Below are 20,010 nucleotides of genomic sequence, written 5' to 3'. Positions count from 1 at the left end.
GCATCCCTCACGTGGTCGAGGCATTATCTGCTTGGTTGAGACATCATCTACTTGGTTACGCACAGGAGGCAGCTTAGGGGGACGAGGACTTTGGCAGAAGAATTTGCATTCAAGGCAGCTTTTAAAATTGCAGACATTCTGTGAAGTTCTTTTGACTGCTGTGTATTCATAAAGGGAAATATTGCAAATTTTGCAGTTACCTTTCAGTTCACTAAGGCGATTACATCTTCTCCTGTTCATCGTGAACGTCAGTGACAGAGTAGCTTTAGAATTTAAAAAATTTTGTATCTGTACTAAAATTGTTGGCTGTTGCAGAGAGAAACACGCAAATATAAATATTATTCTAAGTAACAGACTTAAGTTGACAAAAAGATATCCTAAAAGTATTTTTCAAATGTTTTCGTGTATTGATTTTTAAAGAGAAGTTTGAGATAAGAAATACACTTTAAATAATTTTATACCAAGTAGTTAGTAGTCAGATGACCCTACAACTTAGGGTCATCTTAAGGTCATCTTAATTATGAGTTACTGAATACTCAAGCTGAGTATTCAAAATTTACATCTTTGAACTAAGGACAAATTGGGTGAGATCCTTAACCTTTTGGAGATCACCACCCAAATATTAATTGATAGGACCTAAAACAGAATAAAGAATTGTATGGTACAGGATTGCCCGATAAAATACAGGATGCCAGTTAAATTTTTAATTTCAAATAAGCAACAAATAATTTTTAGTATAAATATCTTCCATGCACTATCTGGGATGTACTAAAAACTTATTTGTTGTGTATCTGAAATTCAGATTTAACTGGGCATCCTGTATTTTTAGTTGCTGAATCTGGCAACCGCAGGCAGTGCAGAGGCTCGTGACGGTGTGGAGAGGGGAAGATGGCGGGGGCTGGGCGGGAGCCACGCTCTGTATCCAGGTGGAGAGGCTTCACGCAGGGTGGATCCTCCGTGGAAGGCTGTTTCTCCTAACAAGTTGGGACATGGGGAGGGGATGGCAGCGCTGTCCTGGGCAATGAGAGTGCCGAGGAGACGGGCAGGGCAGGGGAGGGGAGGGGAGGGTGCGCTGCAGGGTCTGTCTGAGGCTGGCTGCCACGTGGGCACCGCGGCTCTTTCCAGCGTGGTGGGGCCTCAAACCCAGGCATCAGTCAGGAGTGTCTTGTCCACGGAGGACTCATTTAACAGGAACCAGAATTCCTAGATTTGTAGAGTCTGTGCTGCATTTTCAGGCTGTCATTTTCTCTCCGTTTGAAATCATTTAAGCCTGACAAAGTAAGGGAACAGTTCTAAGGAAGAAAGCAGTTCAGAAAGAAGATGCTTCTTAGAGAGAAGGTGCCCCGCACAGCAGTCTCTCTTGCCGCCCTCTTTGGGTGGCACCTGTTTGTCGCCTGCAGAGTCTCTGGAGAAGTGAGTATTCCCGTTACCGCCTTTGAGCAAGCAGATGGTCTGGGTGTGATGAGGCGCGCTCTCCCCTGCCAGCACCGCCTCCCCACCTCCTCCTCCAGCCGGGAGCCCTGTGCTTGGCGGGTACCACTGGTTCTCGGGCGCTCTGTTCTCTTCCCTGCACGCCAGCGGTCTCCCTGAGAGGACTGAGCCGCCGCTACTTCCTCTCAAGGGTCGTGCCGTGTTTTTGCAGGTGCCTGATAGAAGCTCCTTTTGAACGCTGAAGTGTCCTCGTTGGTTTAAAATTTGGTGGCGTCGGAATGGAGCAGAGGAGATGGGAGTTAGTCTGAGACGGGGGCGGGGGGGGGGCGGGGGCAGGTGTAGGTGTGAACATGTTCTGCCGCTTCTCCCCCCACAGTCACTGCCCCCTGACGGCCGTGTCTGCTTCCAGCCCGTCCCTCACATCCTGTGTTCTTGCCGTGGGGTCGCGGGCTTTGTCTCTCGAGGGGCGCATTCGGGCGGGTAGAGAACCCTTCCAGGGCTAGTGGTGGTGACCGGGCCACGAGGGCCATGTCGTCCCCATCTTGCCATGACGAAGGTGAGGTTTAGGGAGGCTTGAGTAATTTGCCTGCAGGCATTCGGGGGACGCGCAGTAGTGCTGGGGGTGGGAGCCAGGGTCAGGTTCCGTCTGAGGATGCAGGGGGCGTGCCTCTTCTGCCCCGCTGTATCCTGACACGTCCCAACGCAGAAGATTGGGAAGTGGTTTGAGACAAGGTGGAACACGGCTGTGGACCACGAGCTGTTGACCAGAGGCTTCGTGGCCGTGGGATGGTGCTAACCGCACGCTTAGACCTAGACGGAGGCTGGCGCCCATGGGGCTCGGGTAACGTCCTTCGCTCTTCCACAGCCTCAGCTTCCAGCAGCAGTCTCAGCAGTAGCTCCATTCAGTAATTTTGTACAGCCCTCGGCTACGTCTGGTACGGTGCTGGAGCTGGACGGAGCCTGAGAAATCATGTGACCTGCCCACCCTTCCTGCACACTGAGGTTTTCCTGGTAGACGGCTCTGCTGTGGGATCTCCGAGTGCCTGCCTCCTGGCTTCCTGTGAGGCGCTCCCTCCACAATGCTGAAATTAGACTGAGGCTCACATGCAGCAGAAACTAAACGTGGACTCTGCAATGACCCTGTAAAACCTCGTTACACAGGGAAGAGGCTTGGGGGGCCGGCGTGGTGGTGTTACAGTCTAGCTGCATTCCAGCCAGAAGCTTTTGAGTGGTGTCCAGTTTTAACCTGGATTGAAGCAAACTGTGCATCTTGAGAGTCGGCCTTTTCCCAACCTCTCAGCGAATGCAAAGAATTCTAGCATCTATACATCGTCTCACAGACGTGTTTCCAGTGCACCCCGCCCCGTAAATAGGCAGCATTAAGTAGCCCAGGTGTTCAGTGTCCAGCCGGGGGTTCACTGTTGCTCAGGCAAGGGGCACGTGGTTTCAGCCCTTTCTCTGCGTGGCTCAGGTTCTAGGAATCGCCTTAGGAGGAAGCTGGCGTCTGCTGGCGCACTTCGTGAGATCCTGGCGTGAGCTCCACACACAGCTGAGTTTCCTCCTCCCCCCCCGCTAGCCCATGGCATCCTGTTGAGGAGGGCCGTCCTGGCTCCTTCCCTTCTCAGCCTGAGCAGTGCTGCCTCTTCAGGAGAAGACGGCTCACTCTTCCTGCCTTTCCCCCTCGTGGGCGTCCCGTGTGTTTTGAGGCCACAGGTAGAGGAGAGAGTGCCAGAAAACGGTCCATTTCAGCCCCTTCCTCATCTTCCTCCTTGTGGAACAGAGGGGCCGGTACCTGTGATGCCGAGGAGCCCCCCCGCTCTGACACCCCGGGCCCCCTGCCTGCTCACTCTCTCATGGTTGGCTTCGCTGCCCTTTTCTGCCAGCCTGGGGCCCGCCCCACCCACCTCTCCCATCCGCTGTTCACAGGCAACCGGCGTCGGAGCTGAGAGCAGTGAGATGTACACACCTCAGTGTGGAAGCACTTCTGACACCAGCCGTGTTTGGCTGCTTCCAACTTTCTTAAGGGGCAGCTCTGAAAGCGTTTACCTGGCCGGCCCTGCGTCTGCCAAATCCTGAAAGAAAGACAGACAGACAGAGAGGCCTGTGCCCCGGGCCTGGGCGGGGTGGGGGGGTACGGAGAGACGGAGAGGCGTATGAGGGTGTGAGGCCGGGCCATCGGACTTGCTCTGGTTGTTCGTCCTTTATTCCTTCCTGCCCAGTGCCTGCCAGATGGCGTCGTCTCCTGAAGAATTTCTCTCTTCGTTTCTTGACTGTTCTGTGAGAGTGAAAACCGCTGGCTGACATCGCGGGGTGGGGTGGAAGGACGTCAGGGGCCTTTGGTGCAGAGGTAGCTCCTTGTTACAGGTGCGTTTAGAAACACCCCTGCTGAAACAGTCTTCTGTGGCTGCTACCAAATGAATAAAATCAGTGGATACTTTCCACATAGATTACGAGTCAGCAAGGTTTTTCTGAAACCTGTATGATCATAAAATAGTGAAAGCGCTCTTGTTTTCCTGTGTGCATGCAGTCTGGAGAGAGCACACTGCTGTGTCACATGTGCAGCTTATGCAGTGAAATGGGGACTTTTAAAGACCCCTGTTAGTTGTCACTTTGGGAATCTTCCTAACTGGATACAATACTTTCAGGTCATTGAATCGTTTTCTACAGTTAACCTTAACATGACTCTTCATCATCATGGGACACCAGCCTGGCTATTCAAACCAGCCGTAAGAGTGAAGCATTGACCAGTGTGAAAATTACAGAATAAATCATGTAAGAGGAAGAAGCAAGAAACTAACTGCTTTATTTGAAATCAAGAACCAGGTCACAGTTCATAGTCACAGCTCCTGACTTGTTTTCGTCTCGAGCCTGGTTCTCTTGTTTTTCAAACTGGCCTGATTCAGGGAAGCTGTGATGTTGCCTTTTGACAATAAAATGTTAAAGGAAAAGTAGTTTCTTCTTACTTAACACAGCCTGAATAATTATTAAACATTATGTTCAACTTTTAGTGAAAAGCGAGAGGGGCGCACAAAAAAAACATTAAAATACTTTACAACTAGTCTTCACGCAAAAAGCGTGATTTTTTTTTTTTTTTTTTTAATGGGAGCATTTTTATAAATTTAGCGCAAAACACCTACAAGCTTTGTGAAGCAGTCGGGTTCTCCAGTTCATCCTCTCAGGCCCAAGTGGAGCTCCTTAGCGGTGCACGGGCCCGGTTTCTGAGTGTCTGATTCCACCTTGCCAGGCTTCTAATTCCGTGGTCTTTGACGGTTCTAGGCATCTGTGTTCTTAAAAACCTCTAACCGTGATTGGGCGCCATGGCTCGGGCGGAAGTGGGTGTCCCCTTTCTTTGGTTACTGCGGATGCCCACACTTGGAGTGCGGGGATTCGGGGTCACAGCGGTGTGCTCCGTGCAAACGGCGCCCCAGAGCTGTGCGGCTGGCAGTGCCAGCCCTTCCTGGCCTGAGAACTCGGGGCTCCAGGCCCGCGCTGCTCACTCCCTGGTGCCTGGACTTGTGCGCCTGCGCTGGGTCTGGGGTCCGTTAATGCTCGTCTAAACCTGAGTGGAAGGCTGAAGCCCAGCCCCACACCCCCCTTAGTGTTTCCAGGGAACCGCGCTGATTGACTTGCCTGTCATGTCTTGATGTGTGTGTGATCGTGGCAGCCCTGGGGTTATGAGACAGCCGTGCTGGCTGCAGCTCTATGAGTCCTGTTTGTTGGTGCACGAAACCTTTTCCCTGTAAAATCAGAAACCGGGACCTTAGAATGTGGCACTCGGGGGGAAAACAGAAGAATCCAGTGATGCAGTAGCTGATAACCACACCTCCTCTGTCCTGGTGCCCGCCCACTCCCTTCCCTGGTCCCTCCTCTTTCCTTCTCTTTGTCCTCGTGGTCTGCCCTGGCTTCGCCCCCTCGTCCGTCCATGCAGACATGGGACCGGGTGCTGAGGAGCCTGCAAAAGGAATCCAAATGGAAGAAGGGGAGAGGCCGGTCAAAGCAGCTAATGGCCGGGGCGGGGACAGGCAGCTGGCCCTCTCGTGGGGCTGGTGGGGTTGGGGGCCGCTCAGTGACTCAGCTTCGCACACGGGCTGCTGAGTGGAGCCCGCGGCTCTGATGAGACTCGGGACCTTGGTCACCGATCCACCACCAGCAAGAGCTTAGAGCAGGGGGACAGAGAACCTTCGTGCACCAAGCCGACCTCCGCTGTCTTGCCAGCTAGGACCACAGTGACCTTGGGCAGAGGTCAGACAGGAGGCATCCCGGGAAGTCAGAACCCAGCACTCCCAGTCCAGGTGGGAGGGCCGGACCCCAGAGACAGCCAGAGGGTTCAGGGTTCCTCCAGGAGGCCCGGGCGTTGCCCTTCGTCCCATTCGATGCCCCACACCCACGGTACTTGCCAGGCTGGAAACTGTCACAGGCATCTTCTCTCTGTGATGGACACAGGTGTTCTCCTGCTGTGCTCAAATCCCTTCGCTCACCTTTGTTGTTGTAGTTATTATGTAAGATTTGTAATTGTAATACTGCTGTTTTACTTCAGATATGTATCTTGGTTTCATTGTTAACTTTTAGTATTTTGAAGACAAATCTTTCATCCCACTCAGGATAAGCGAAGGTGATCATTTGAGTTGCTGCTGTTCTCAGTGTTTGTTTGTTTTTTTTAATGTATTTTGTTTATTTTCTTAGAGGAAAGGGGTTTGGTGGGGGGGTGGACAAATGCCAACAATCCCAGGAGAATGAATGGAAAGCGATTTTTCTTTTTCATTGCAGTAGAAAGCCAGATAAACATGTATTTTTTTTCCCGCTTCAGGTCAGAAACCCTTCCCTTGTCAAAAATGCGGTGCCTTCTTTTCCACCAAATCTAACTGTGAACGCCACCAGTTGCGCAAACACGGAGTTACCGCCTGTTCCCTGAGAAGAAACGGGCTTATCCCTCAGTCAAAAGAGAGTGATGTTGGAGCCCATGATAGCACAGGTAGTGCCTCCAAGCGATGGAGAGGAGGGCGCCACAGGAGCCCGTTAGCCGTGCCCCGGCCTCCGCGCTGCGGCTGGCGGCCTCCCCTTCTCTGCAGGACCCTGAGGCATCCTGCTGGCATCCCAGCAGCAGGACGGGTATGGGGGCCACGGTAGCGCCCCCAGGCTGCTTCTCTGAGCTGCTAGGGAAGATCTGTTCCCCACCGCCCCACCCCAGACGCCTGTCCCTGCCCTTTGCCCCGTGGAGCTGGGCTGTGCAGGAGGGAGCACAGTCCAGCTCTGCCTAGGAACACGTCTGAAAGGGATGTGGAACTCCTCGGGTGTTGCTTTCTCAAACCCCAGCGTCTGCCGCATCCTACAGAGCAGGGATGGGCCACTCGGGTGTCAGGGTGTTGCAGGGGCTAGTGATGCTCCGCCCTCAACAGGAGGGGCCGGGCTGGGTGGGGCGTTCTTCTTTTCAGTAATTCTTTTCCCAGTAAAAAAACTTTGTCTTGTTTGAAAAAGCACTCTGCATGTCCTTTCTTTAATCACATCTCTGCTTGACCCGAATCCGGGTATTCTTCTCATGTGCTGATATGTGCTTCCTTCCTCCGGCCCCTATAGAGCAATTAACAGCTGCCCCGTGCGTCTCCTGCCACCTTTTTTTTCCTTACAGCTTCTGTATTTACTCGTGTCCTCTATTCAATATATTCCGTTATCTCCAACTGCTGGGGTTTTGTGTCCCTCGCCCCCCAAAACAAAACAGAACATCGGCTGCTGCAGGTTACTCAGACACAGGGCTGGTTGGCCAGTGCTGAATAACTATTGCAGGTATGGGTTCAGTCTGGCAAATCTTGAAAGCTTGACATTTCCCCCTTTTCTGAATCCGAGGAGATTCCCCGCAAATGTGCTTTTCTAGGGTTGTGACTGTGTCCGGGCCTCTCTCCCGCAGACTTGGGTGGGTTGGGGGCTGTGTTGTCTGTGAGTGAGTGTGGACTGCAGGGTCAGGCTCCAGCCCCAGCCCCAGCCCCCTCGTCCTTGTCCCAGGTACGGGGGAGAGGGGCGCGGTGAACGGGCAGCCTCTCCAGGAAGAGGGGCTGGTGCCGAGCCCTGCACTCTTTCCCCACACCTCCCACCGAGCCCAGTGAAACAAGCCCTCGAGCGGCCAGGCCCTCGGTCGCGGTGCACCCAGACCCTCTCAGGGTATAAAAGTATAGGCCGGTTTGCCACCCTGCCTCCAGCGTCCAGGTCCACGTGGCTTGCCAGGATCTGTGAGTAGAGAAACGCACAGGTCCCACAGAATCTTGCCGTGACTCGGGTGCCCTCGAGCCCGAGGTTGCTGGGTGATCTGCTGTCCAACCCCAGGAAACTGGCAGCGAGGCTGGCAGAGCACACCTTCACTGGGATGACTCCTCTCAGTGTTTGAGTGTCAGCTGCCACACCACGTTCTACCCAGCCCATTTTCTCACAGCCCGTCGCGGTCCCAAAGGAGGGAAAGCAGCTGACAGTCGAGGTGGCCGCGGGGAGCCCTTGGTTTCCCACGCTGGCAGACAGGTCTTAAACTGTAACAGCCACGTGCTGGATCCATACTTTGGGTTCAGCATCTTGATCTGTATGATCAAGGAACACCAAAGCCAGGGCTCCTGCAGGCGTAAAGCTAATCGGAACTTATATCTTAGCTTCGGTGCAGCCCACATCTTCATGGTGGGTGAATTTATTTTTTAAATTGCAGTTATGAGTTTTGTTTTTCCAAGTCCCATCAGCGCCCTCCTTGCCCCAACCCTGCCCAGAGGCTGTGTAGGTTTCCTTTAAGGGACAAAGCCTCTGGAAAAAGAAAGTTCAGTGAGAGTTGTAACGTGAAACCAGCAAAGAGAAAAATATGGGTTTGGTTTAATTGTGGTCACAATCCGTGGTGAGAAAGAGGGCTGAGAGGTAAGATGGGGAGAAGGAGGGTCAGGGAGGTGGATTTCAGTGACTTCAAGGGGAATTTTTTTAAACCAGGTGAGCATCATGGAGGGAGTGAAGGTTTCTTTCCGGCTCCCTCCCATAAAGTTAAAAGTGAGGCTTTGGAGAAAGACCGTAAAAACACAAAGGCAGGAAATGACCAAGGCAGTTCTTGAGGGATTTCTAGGTTTATATGCCTAGGTTTGCATTTTCTTAAAATCCCAGGACATGTTTTGCAACATAGGTCTGACTTTTTCGATCACATAAGGTCTCACAAAAATGCGCCCTAGATTTTCCCCCAAAGGCATGCTGAAGATACTCCGATGGGGGCAGTTTTAGCTGAAAGGGACATATTGATAGTTCAAAGCTAGGCTGAAACTGTGGTTCACTTTCTTGTGGGCAGAGGTGCCCTGGCCCACTTTGCCCTCAGGGGACGCTCCTGGTTCCTCCTCAGATGATGCCTGTAGGAGCCTTCCTACTTGTGGGCACCTGCATGTGACTTTTCAAATCAGTGTAAACATGGACTTTTTTTTTTTGGCCTCGCCGCACGGCTTTTGGGATCTTACTTCCCCAGCCAGGGATTGAACCCGGGCCCAGAGCAGTCAAAGCGCCGAGTCCCAACCACTGGAGCGCCAGGGAATTAATTCCCCAGCGTGGACACTTGAAGACTGTCCCTCAGTGGTGGCCCCCTTGCCGGCCCAGAAGGCCACGTACGGGCATGGACTGCACCACGGGAAGTGCTGGTCTAGATAAAGTGGAGGCTGTGCCCCTGCCCAGCCAGGTAGGTGTTGAGGTCAGTACATTGTCACCTCAGTTGGGTGACGCGAAATTTCTAGGAAGCAGTAGATACTTGATTGTCGCGCTAACGTAGAAGTCTCCACACTCCGCGTCGCATCGGAGGAGCTTTGGGCTTCTTACCTACTGGTGCCTTCAGATTCTGTCTGCTTTCTCTAGCAGTTTTCTTAGATTAGCATCACGAATGAGGGACTGGCTGACAGGGACAGAAAAAAAAACACATTTTTCTTCCCCTGCCTCCCCCTCCCCCCTCCCCCCTCCCCCCTCCCCCCTCCCCCCTCCCCCTCCCCCCTCCCCCCTCCCCCTCCCCTTTTTCTTTTCCTTTTCCTTTCTTTTCTTTTCTTTTCTTTTTCTTTTTTTGGCTGCACGTCACAGCTTGCGGGATCTTAGTTCCCCGACCAGGGATCGAACCCAGGCCCCCTGCAGTGGAAGCGCAGAGTCCTAACCACTGGACTGCCAGGGAAGTCCCCAAATCAACACATTTTTAAAGCCGCATTGCTTACAGAAGTCATCAGCTCTGCCACCTGCTCTTGGAAGGGTGAGCAGCTGTGGAGGACGAGGTCAAGATAGGACCTGGCGCTGTAAGGCGGGTGTTCACGAGACAGAGGGGGCTAAGTGCATTGTTCCCAAGAATTGCTGAGAAGAGCCCTTGGTGCTGCTGGGAACTTGAAGGGCACCGGCTGCCCTGCTAAAACACGCCCCCTAGTGGACGTTGGGTAGAACGCAGCAAGCCCTCTCCACTCCTCGGAGGAAGTAAGTTGGCCTCCCATTGCCTTTAGGGTGAGCTCTCTGTTATCCACACTTAGGGAGGGCCCAGGAGTCAGAACGATCTGATCTTAGTCTATTATCTTAGTATTTTTACTTGGGTTTGATTTCAGAATTCACTGTGAATTTTTCCCCCAAAGTTTATCATCTTAAATATATCCTACTACAGTTGAAATTTTAAATAATCCATGTTCTTTGGTGGAAAAAAATTAATAATTAAGTGAAACAGCCTAGAATATACTGGGACAAATAGGGAGTAACCAGAGATCAACCCTCCCCTCGCGTTTTTGTTTTTTTTTTTTTTCTTTTTTTTTGGCTTTAATGTAACTACCCACGGAACCAACAAATAGGAAACCAAGCATTCTGTATTTTTTTTTATTTTGGAGTTTATACCAAAAGCCATTTAATAGGTGCTCTCCATTTGCGTGATTCAAGAAAATGAGCAGCTGGTTTTTCCCCTGGAATATGGCCTCGATGTTGGTGTGCATGTCTCAGGGGTCATCTTCTTTCATCTTTTGGATAATTGTCAGAAATCATTTAAATTGTCAGAATTTCATTCAGAAATTTTATATTCACCCTACAATTACTTGTTTCCTTCTGAAACCTTTTAAGATACTCAAACAGTGGTTGCCAAAAAGTAATCAGAATAAAACCAGTGAAGAGAAGTAAAGTGGGAGAGCTGCGTAGACTGCTGTAGGTGAGCCGAGAGCCCCAGGCAGTGTGGCCATGGCAGGGCTGGTGCAGCTCCTTCGCCCCCAGCCCAGGGCTGCATTGGTGGCGAGTCATGGAGCCTGTGACTCAGAGCCACGGGCCTGGGTCGGTGTGGCGGTGGTGTGCTCTCATCAGGTGAGGCTTCAGGTTAGATGTGTGACCTTGTGATCGGAGACCTAGCATGACGAGGGAGGTGCATGTCACGTATGTGCCATGAAATAACAACTTTTATCAGCCTGATGCCACAGTAGTCCGTTGGCCATTGCATCTGTAGTTACTAGTCAGGCTCAGCAAGCTTTAGCTTCACTGTCAGAGCACATAATAAAATACTGGGTCAGACCTTGTTCAACCAGAACAGAGAGGAGATGGTGCTTTTGATAAATACCGTCATCTCTTTGGTGTCGATACTGTTACCACCAGGCCAGCCCTTAAGAAGGCTGATAGAAACTGGTGGCCTGTCCACATCTGGTTTTGCTGTGGAGACTGGGCAGGTAGGAACCCCTTGAGAGACAGGGAATGTTTCCGCTCCCTACACGGGGTCCTGACAGCTGCCAGGGGGGCCTGCAGGTGTGCATACAGATGTGCATGCGTCTCCTGTTGCCTGGGACCTCTCCTGGAAACCAGCCGTCAGGCGGGAGCATGAGTGCCACATACACAGAATACTTGCTTTGGGCCACTTCCTGTGAGGTGCTCCCAGATACCGTGTTTGGGGGGTGGTCCTGTGTAGGCTGCATGTGTATACAACCTCTTTGCACTGGAAAATAACTTCTACGGCTCAGCTTCCTCAACCTCCCTCGTGCTGCGAGTCTCTGGAATGTGCCAGCTGTCCTCTCTCGCCGTCGCTCTGTCTGGCTGCCCCTGGGGGCCCCGAGCATCCCTGTGTGTGCCCGTGGAGGGGGCTGGCTCGGCATGGGGGGTGAAGGGAGGCCGGGAGCTGCAGGCGCAGCGACCCTGTGACCCCAGCCTGTGTGCGCCCATGTGCGGCTGCTCCTTCTGCCTTTTTAAAATTAACCCCAGATTCGTCTTGGCCCTTGAGGGACATAAGGGGTGAGGGGGATTTGGGTGAGAGAGGTCCTGGCGGGGGTTGGGAGACAGGCCCCCGGGGGGTGGGTCACGAGCGAGCCCTCGGAAGGGGCGTGTCTGGTGGCCCGGGTCTCAGCCTGCCCCGTGCTTGCTCCGCAGACAGCCAGTCGGACGCTGAGGCATCGGCGGGAGGCGAAGTGCTGGACCTCACCTCCCGGGAGAGGGAGCCGCCGACACCGGAAGGAGCAGCCGAGCCCAGCCCGGTCCCGGACGAGTCGCCGGCGGAGGAGGCGAAGCCGGCGGCAGCCACGCCGCTGGCCGGGGAGGAGAGGGGCGCCGAGGAGGACGCGGAGCCCGAGGACGAGCGCGCGGAGGAGGAGTGGGACGAGGACGCAGACAGCCCCGAGGAGGACACGGTCAGCAACAAGAGCCTGGACCTCAACCTCGCCAGCAAGCTGATGGGCTTCAAGCTGGCCGAGGGCGAGGCCGGCGCGGGGGGCGGCGGGGACCCGGCTGCGCAGGACCACCGGCACGCCCGCCACGCCTGCCACGTCTGCGGCAAGAGCTTCAAGTTCCTCGGAACCCTCAACCGCCACCGCAAGGCCCACGGCCGCGAGGAGCCCGGGGACAAGAGCGCGGCCCCCCGGGAGCCCGAAGGGCCACCGCCCACTGCCCCCGAGCTGCCTCCGAGGCCCGCCGAGCCCCCGGCCGCCGAGCCCCCCGCCCAGGCGGAGGCCGTGTCCGAAGCCCCCACAGAGAAGCAGAGCGAGGAGGCCGAGGGCCCCTCGGACGGGGATGGGGAGGGCCTGGCCGAGCAGAAGCCCTCGGAGAAGAGTGAGGACGACAGGAAGCCAAAGACAGCCTCCCCCAGGAGTGCGGCCAGCAAGGCGGACAAGAGGAAGAAGGTGTGCAGCGTGTGCAGCAAGAGGTTCTGGTCCCTGCAGGACCTGACGCGGCACATGAGGTCGCACACAGGTGAGGCGGCAGGGGCGGAGGGAGGGCTGCTGGTGGGGGGTGAGGGGGCGGCGAGCCAGCCGGGTTCCCGTCCTTCAGCCGCCGTGGGCAGCAGGACGCCTTTGCCGAGCGGGGAGAGAGTCCGGGTGAGCTAGGAATTGTAAGGGCTTGTCCAGCTCTTAGCACTGGAGGGCACGGGCTGGAGCAGTGGACGGCGGAGGGGTGTTGGCCAGCACGTTTTGATCGGCCTCTTAGCCCTCTGAGCCTCCGTCGTCCTGTCTCTAGAATGGGGATGATGGCTGCCCTGTCTGGTAGCAGCATCTAGAAGAATGTGGGTTTGGCCCGGGGGCGGGCGGGGCGGGGCTGGGGGTGTGGCCGGCGGAGCAGGCGCTGCGGCCGGGCTCCTTGGGGCTGGCGGCCCGGGGCCTGTGTGGGGAGGCACCCGGGATTCGTCGCCAGCCAGCAGGTGTTAGGTGGGCCGTGCAGCGAGAACCTTGTCTGTTCTTGGCTTCGCAGCAGCGGGGCTGATGGGGCTGAACGGGGCGGTCACCCGGCTGCTTCCTGGGCACGTCCTTGCTCCTCCTGGAACCCACCGCCTCTGGGCTTGAGGCTGCAAGCCCCAAAGCAGGGGCTGCTGTTCTGGTAGAAAGGCCGCCTGGATGTCCTCGTGAAGCCGGAAGATACAAGTGATTCTTCCCCCGCCAAACAGAAAAGCTCCCCTGTGTCTTGGTTTCAGCTCCCCTCTCCTCCCAGCGGCCAAGGTGCACACGTGCCCCCCACACATACCCACGGCCCTGTGCTGGGACTTGAGGGCACCGGAGCTTGGCTCCCAGCAGAGAGAGATTCTCGGGCTGCTGGCAGGTGGTGCTCTCAGCTGCTCTCAGCTCCGTGTTTGCAAGCGAGAGGGGAAGCCCCAGCTGCTCTGAGTCAGAGCACAGCATATCTGCAGCTTTGACTAGGGAGGTGCCGCCCTGCAGGGTCCCTGGCGACGGTGCCCGACCCTGGGAAGGACGCCGCTGCTGTCCTTCCACGGGGTTCTTTCAGGCCGGTCTGGTTGTCCCTGAGGTTCCGCTTCTGGGACTCTGGTTCCTGGATCGGGTGTGCGAAGCCTGGGCTGAAGGACGAGGAGACAGGGCTGTGTGGGCCTCCACTCTCCTCCTTCCCCATTTTGCCAGTTCAGACAGATAAGGTTTCCTGTGAGCGGGAGGGAGGCCCGGCCCGGGCCTCGCCGCCCTTCCCCTGGGGCCTTCGCTTGCTCTCATGCGGCGCAGGGAGGTGGGTGCCGGTGGCCTTGCTGACAGCCGTGAATCTCTCTCCGTCCCCCAGGAGAGAGGCCGTACAAATGCCAGACCTGCGAGCGAACCTTCACCTTGAAGCACAGCCTGGTGCGCCACCAGCGGGTCCACCAGAAGGCCCGGCAGCCCAGGCCCCCCGGCAAGGACAGCGACAAGGAGGAGCGGGGCGAGGAGGACAGCGAGAGCGAGTCCGCCCACAGCGGCAACAACCCCGCGTCGGAGGGCGAGGCGGACCCGGGCCTGCCCGCCGGCAGCCACGTGGCCGGCACCCGCAGCCGGAAGGAGAGTCTGGCCCCCAAGGACGCCGGCCGGACGGCGGGTGCCAGCCAGGCTGAGGCCAGCAGGGGTGCCCCCAGGGCCGCTGCCGCGGGCAGCCCCCAGGAGCAGGCGTCCCCGGGTGACCCCGAGCGGGAGAGCCCGGCGGCCCTCGTGCAGGACCTGCTGGAGCTGCCCGGCAGGAGGCCCGCCCACCCCCTCCTGGCCGCTGCCGACAGCGCCTCGCTCCTGGGCCTGGAATGACAGCCCGTCCTGCCCCCCAGCACACAGACGACAGCCAGCAGAGCAAAATGTCCTGAGTCTATATTTCCCCAGGTTTCCTCAGTGCCCTTCAGCTCTCGGGGTGGGGGAGGGAGGGGGAGGGGTGTGGAGAGAGAGGCGGGCGCCTCGCTCAGTGCCATAGCCTTACAGACCCATGCGGAGATGCAGCACGTGCGACTCGAGTGCCTTAACTACTTACCAGCCCTTTGGTGTCGTCTTGGGTGTTGTGTTTTCCCAAAATGACTTTTTAAAAAACAAAGCAAATATTTTAATGAATTATTTGGAGAGGACCTTTTCATTTAAGCATTAACGTTACCTTCTGTTTTGGTGTGTGTTAACTTGTTTTTGCAATTCTGTGATAGTAACGTTTGTTCTGTGAGCTGGAAACAGAAGGAAAAAAAAAAAAACATGCCCTTGGATACCCACGGCCAATAACTGGAAGAAAGCGATGTGAATTTCATGTAAATTCCCAGAGGAAATGTGGAGAAGATGCTCATTTCTCAACTAGACTTTTTTTTTTTTTTTTTTTTCCCTGTTTGCTACATGGTGGAGCTGTAATTTGGTCCTCGATATATTGCAGGATGTGGTTGATGAAGGTTTCCAGTTTGGTTCAAGCCAAAACCAGGAAAGATTCTAGCTTCGGCCTCGTACATGTTTCCACACTCTCAGCGTTAGATATGCCATTACTGTTCAAGTTTCAAGACAGAGAAGAGTTCCCCTGGCAACTGAACTGATGGAAAACATGCATAGGTGTCATGTATCTGATTTCCCCCCCCCTTTCGGTATATGTATTAATAATATTATTATTATTATTATTATTATTTGTAGTTCATCAGTTTGCTGGTCTCTGCAGTCAGCAGAAACAAATGGGCAATATTTGTCCTGGGAGACCTGGGCCGCCCCCAGGTCCCCGTGTGAGCGTCTGCCCGCAGCTGTCCTTGGCTCCCCGGGCGGTGGCTCTTCTACTGTACTTAGACAAGCCTTTCTTCCGTGACTGCAGAACCCAGCAGGGGCCGTGTGGTCCTCCCGCCCGCCCGCGGGGCCGAGGGGCAGCCGGGGAGGGGAGAGGAGGCGAGGTGCATGCCTGGGCTTCCGGGAAAGCCAGGCAGCAAGACCTGTCACTCGCGGTCTTCCTGCCAAACCCAGCCCAAGCCTCACCCGCCTGTGCTCCTGTCCTTTGCAGAGCGATGAAATACTACTACTGGTAATAAAACTGCACATGCGAGATTGAAGAGGAAAAATAGGTGTATGTTTACCTTCCTGTGATTTGGGGTTGGTGCTCGAAGATAAACATGTTGTGTCTAGTTTCTGAATCGCCTGGACCCCTGGGTGCACAGAGGCGGGATTTTCTTGCGTGAGCATCGTTTGCAGGCCATAGACCCCCTTACTGTAGCTGCCCGCAGTGAAAAGAAACAGATCCTACTGTACCTGGGCTGTGTTCAGCATCCTGTCCTCCCGCCAGACGCCTGGGACGCCCCAGCCTCAGTGCCTCAGGCCTCCCGTGCCACCCCTCCCGGGACCCTCGCCCTTTCTGGCCCCCAGGGCTCCTCTGCCCTTACGCCTGTGTCCACCACAGGGACCCCCTTCCTCTCCACTTCCTCACCAACTCCTGGTAGCCAAAAGCCAACCACCCGGGCTTCAAAGGAAGCTGTGTGTTGTTGACATGATGAAAAAGTGATCTCTTTTTGCATGTGAAAGGAAAAAGGTTGAGGTATATATGACTTTTAACTGTATTAGGGATGTGTGAACCAGTTTCAAAAGGAGGTTTTCTTCACTCTCCGTGAGCACGAATCAGAACCAATGATTCCCCCACCCAGTATCACTTCCTACCAAGCGTGGTGTGCTTAGTTAAAAACCAGTTCATTCATCCCTTAATTTCTTACGACGATTGTTGTTGTTATTTTTGTTGTTGTTACTATTTGGGGTTGCTTGTGTTTTGTTGTTCTTCGCAGCTCTCCACACTCAAACTCGGAACGCTGTGGGGAGCAGCCACGACTTAGCTCTACGCTGGGGTGAGACGGAGCAGGAGCTGGGCCGGCAGCACAGCCGGGGCTGCCGCTCGCGGTGATCACGATCGACTGAAAGCTTTATTTAGCCTTGTCTGCACCCTCGTAGTCGATAAGGTCTTGCCACATTTTACTAGTGAGGTTGAGAGATGTATCATTTGTTTGTTGTTCTGTCCCCTCCCCCAATATTAAACTGTGAAATTTGTGATTTGTTTAAACTCTGGGTGAATCATAGCTTAGTTTGCATGTCCAGCTAATTTGTTTCTATACATTTGTTTGATTCTCTTTCTCCTTCTCTCAGGGCTTTTACAAAAAAATATATATATATGGATCTTCTGAAAAGTTTTTTGAGGTGCAAGTTTCTCTCTTTTGTTTTTCTCTTTGATTTATGGACACGATGCTGAGATTCAATCACTACATGAAACTCCCGGCTGTGAAAACAAAACAAAAAACCCAAAGGGCTGTTTTTTCCACCAGCCCTGGGGAAGCTATGTGACAGTCGGATGCCGGTTTCAGGAAGTTTCACCGTTCTTTCCACCCTCTGTTCCTCTCTTTCCTCCAGAAGGAAGTTGATCCTAGTGATTTCAGCCCATGCATTAAACAGGAAACAATAATAAATGTGTAGAATTCATATTTTTCTAAAGGGAACTTAAAAACTGCTGCTACATGTTATGTACAAAACTGGTTTATGCCACATGAACAGAGAATCACAAATTTGGTTTTGGTACTTTTCGCTCCTCTTTGTATTCAGTTGTATAGTACTTCCAAATTCAGAATGAGAAGAAAAGCTGTTCTGTATCAAACCATCTAAGCAATAAATGTTATATTTTAAAAACGGCAGGTTGCCGGTCACCCGTCCTCTGATTTGCTGTGATCCTGTTAGCTTGTCCCACCCCCAGGCCGCAGCCTGCTGGGGACGGGTCATTGGTGTCCATGGCCATCGGGGGGGGGGGGGGGAACCTCAGGCCTGCTTGCCACCAGCGTGGCACCCGTGAGAGCCGTCACCCAGGTGGCATCTCTCAAAAGCTGCCTCGTGCCCTCATCTTGGCTCGCCCAGGGTGGTCTCTTCCGGGGCCGCGGCAGCAGCAGCTCGGTCCTTGCTCACGACCACTGACGCCAGGGGCTGTATTTCTGGCCAGCGGCTCCCGGGATCCACTTTGTCTTTCCTCCTCCTCCAACCTGGTTACACGAGATTGAGTTGTCCCCAGGCGGAGAACTGCTGTAACTCAAAGGAGTCCTGAGTTAGTCTGGACAGGGGAGTGGCCTGGACAGGATGGTGACCCCAGGGCTGGGGGACAGAGCAGGTCAGAACCCATGTTTGGGGGATCTGCCATCGTAAAGCAGCAAAAGGGCGAAGTCCCGAATCCTCTAAGCTGGGAGTGGATCTCAAAGCAGCCCTGGAGGAAGCTGGGTTCAGGGGAGCTGATTGCAGAAAATGCTTCCAGCGAGTTGACCCTGTTACAGTTCTGAGCGCCAGGGCCTGCAGGACAAGAGTTGATTGCTCTGGCCCTTAAGGCCTCCGGGCCCCCCGTACACACACCAGCTCCAGGAGACAGACTGGCTTTGGTGAGGTCCAGTGAGGGGTCCTGACCGGTGTTAATAAAACAACCAAATAACTCAGGAATGGTTGTAACATAAACAAGCAGCTCCCAGGAGACAAGCCCTCATGGGCGCGGGGTTGCCGCTGGCCACCGAGGAGCCGCACTTAACAGTGCCTCCCCAGGAATGGGGTCGTCCCTGGCTGGGAACTGGGAATGCGCGTGGTCAGTGTGAAGGGCAAAGGGGCAGCCCCTGTGGAATAGGACGCAAAAGACGCAGGGTGCAGACCCCAGGGAAATGCCCCTCCGCCCACCGATGTCTGCGTGTGTTGGGTACAACCCCTGGGGGTCTGGGTGATGCTGGAAGAAGCATATAGGAGGTGAAAGATGGAATTTATCAAAAGAGTAATAAGCCTGTTACTTAGGAAGAGGAGAGGAAGTTCATCTGCCCTGTCACCTCCCGTGCTTGGGGCTGTCAGCCATCCGGGGCCCCCTGCCCCTGGGGAATGAGCTGCGGGCCCTTCCTCCCAGGCCACCTCACCCCCAGGCGCCCACCTCCGCCCCGGCCTGAGTCTCCCGTGCTGCCGGCCCCGGGCAGACGGGGAGGACGCTCAGGCTGGCCGGCGCCCGCTCGCCCAGGCAGCTGTCCTGGAAGAGGGAGGCCGTGGGCACATGCAGAGTGCGCGTTCCTGGCAGAGTTTATATTTTGGCTCTGATGGCGAGTTACATGAGGAGCCTTAGCGTCAAGAATGATGGGCGGGGATGGGGCGGGTTTTCCTTTTTTGTTGTTTTTTAAGATTTTTTTTTGATGTGGACGATTTTTAAAGTCTTTATTGAATTTGTTATAATATTGCTTCTGTTTTAGGTTTTGGTCTTTTTGGCCATGAGGCATGTGGGATCTTAGCTCCCTGACCAGGGATCGAACCCGCACCCCCTGCAGTGGAAGGCGACGTCTTAACCGCTGGACCGCCAGGGAAGTCCCAAGAGTGATGCGTTTATTAGGTAAACACGTGGGCTTGGGTTTTCCCTTCTGTTTTCTCTTCAAAGAATCCCAGTCAAGCACAGGTGACCCCAGAGAACCAAGGGCCATCTCCCCCGAGGCCCTGCCTCACCTTCTGCTTGCTCCCGTTAGAAACCCCCTTCGCGATTTACCATCCCTATTACAAGATGGGGAAATGAAAGGAGTTTATGTTTAAAAATCAGTTTTACTTTTGTAGCTGTCAAAACATGGATAAGGCCTTGAACTGGATGGAGCTTTGGGGGTGTTTTGCTTGTTTCTTCCCAGGATCCAGTTACCCCGACGGGTGCCTTTATTCAACAAGGTGTAGCCTGGGCCGCTGCTGTGCACCTGGCACTGTCCTCAGCATGGAGAACAGAGTGAGGAAAAAGACAGAAGACTCCTTTCCCTGCGGAACGAAGGTTGTAACAGTGGGAGACAAACGGACTAGACCAGGAAGATACGGAATCAAGGCAAGTCCAAGGGAAGAGGAGCCACGAGGGGGCGGGCACAGTGACCTGACGGGTCTCAGGACATCCAGCACTAAGAAAGTCACTCTCGCAGACCTGCTGGGCCGACACCTGCGTGGGAGGGTGGGAGGGTCTGGTCCCCGTCTCAGCGGGAGGGAGGCGGAGCCCAGGCCGGGTGTTGGACTGTGTGGATTCTGGGCCCTTCTGGCGTCTCCTCCCACCAGGCGCTGCTCCAGCCACAGCCTGAGCACAAGCCACCCAGAAATCTTGCTTGAGTTTCTGCATTGGTGCCCGACTCTCAGATTCCAAAGGCTCCTGGAAGCGGCCGAGGAGCGAGAAGGGCCCTCCGGCGCACCGCCCCGCCACCAGCTCCCCGCCCGGGTGCCGGCCCGCCTGGGCCCCCTTTCCACCACCAGCTCCCGGGGAGGCTGGGACCCGGGGAGAGGACCGGGTTTATTTTAAACTTGAAATTGAAGGTTACTCTTTAACAATGACAAAACAGGCCCCTCCAATTCTCGGCTGCCAAATCAGTGTCCTAAATAAGAAACCAGCGGGCACTCCTTTCCCGTTTTGCTTTTCGGGGAAGGAAGCCAC

The 20,010-nt window shown here is 54.7% G+C and overlaps 1 protein-coding gene across 27 annotated transcripts in view; it reads left to right on the top strand.

Annotated features, from left to right (window-relative positions):
- Positions 1-14,863, top strand: part of RREB1 (ras responsive element binding protein 1) — a 170,535-nt gene extending 155,672 nt beyond the window's left edge. For 23 of the 27 annotated variants that reach the window (XM_082347692.1, XM_082347689.1, XM_082347704.1 and 20 more), the window contains 3 exons: positions 6,239-6,403; positions 11,779-12,594; positions 13,900-14,863. In XM_082347692.1, coding sequence (XP_082203818.1) covers positions 6,239-6,403; positions 11,779-12,594; positions 13,900-14,387 — 1,469 coding nt within the window. In that variant the 3' untranslated portion in view covers positions 14,388-14,863. Of the gene's footprint in view, positions 1-1,269; positions 1,743-2,296; positions 3,544-4,076; positions 6,219-6,238; positions 6,404-11,778; positions 12,595-13,899 lie in introns of those variants that run through there. The other 4 variants (XM_082347696.1, XM_082347701.1, XM_082347700.1 and 1 more) reach the window with 4 other exon arrangements.
- The last annotated feature ends 5,147 nt before the right edge of the window (positions 14,864-20,010 follow it).

The sequence above is a fragment of the Balaenoptera borealis genome (assembly GCF_965194805.1).
Source record: "Balaenoptera borealis genome assembly, chromosome: 12".
Taxonomy (NCBI): Eukaryota; Metazoa; Chordata; class Mammalia; order Artiodactyla; family Balaenopteridae; genus Balaenoptera; species Balaenoptera borealis.
This window is presented reverse-complemented; position numbering and strand designations above follow the sequence as displayed.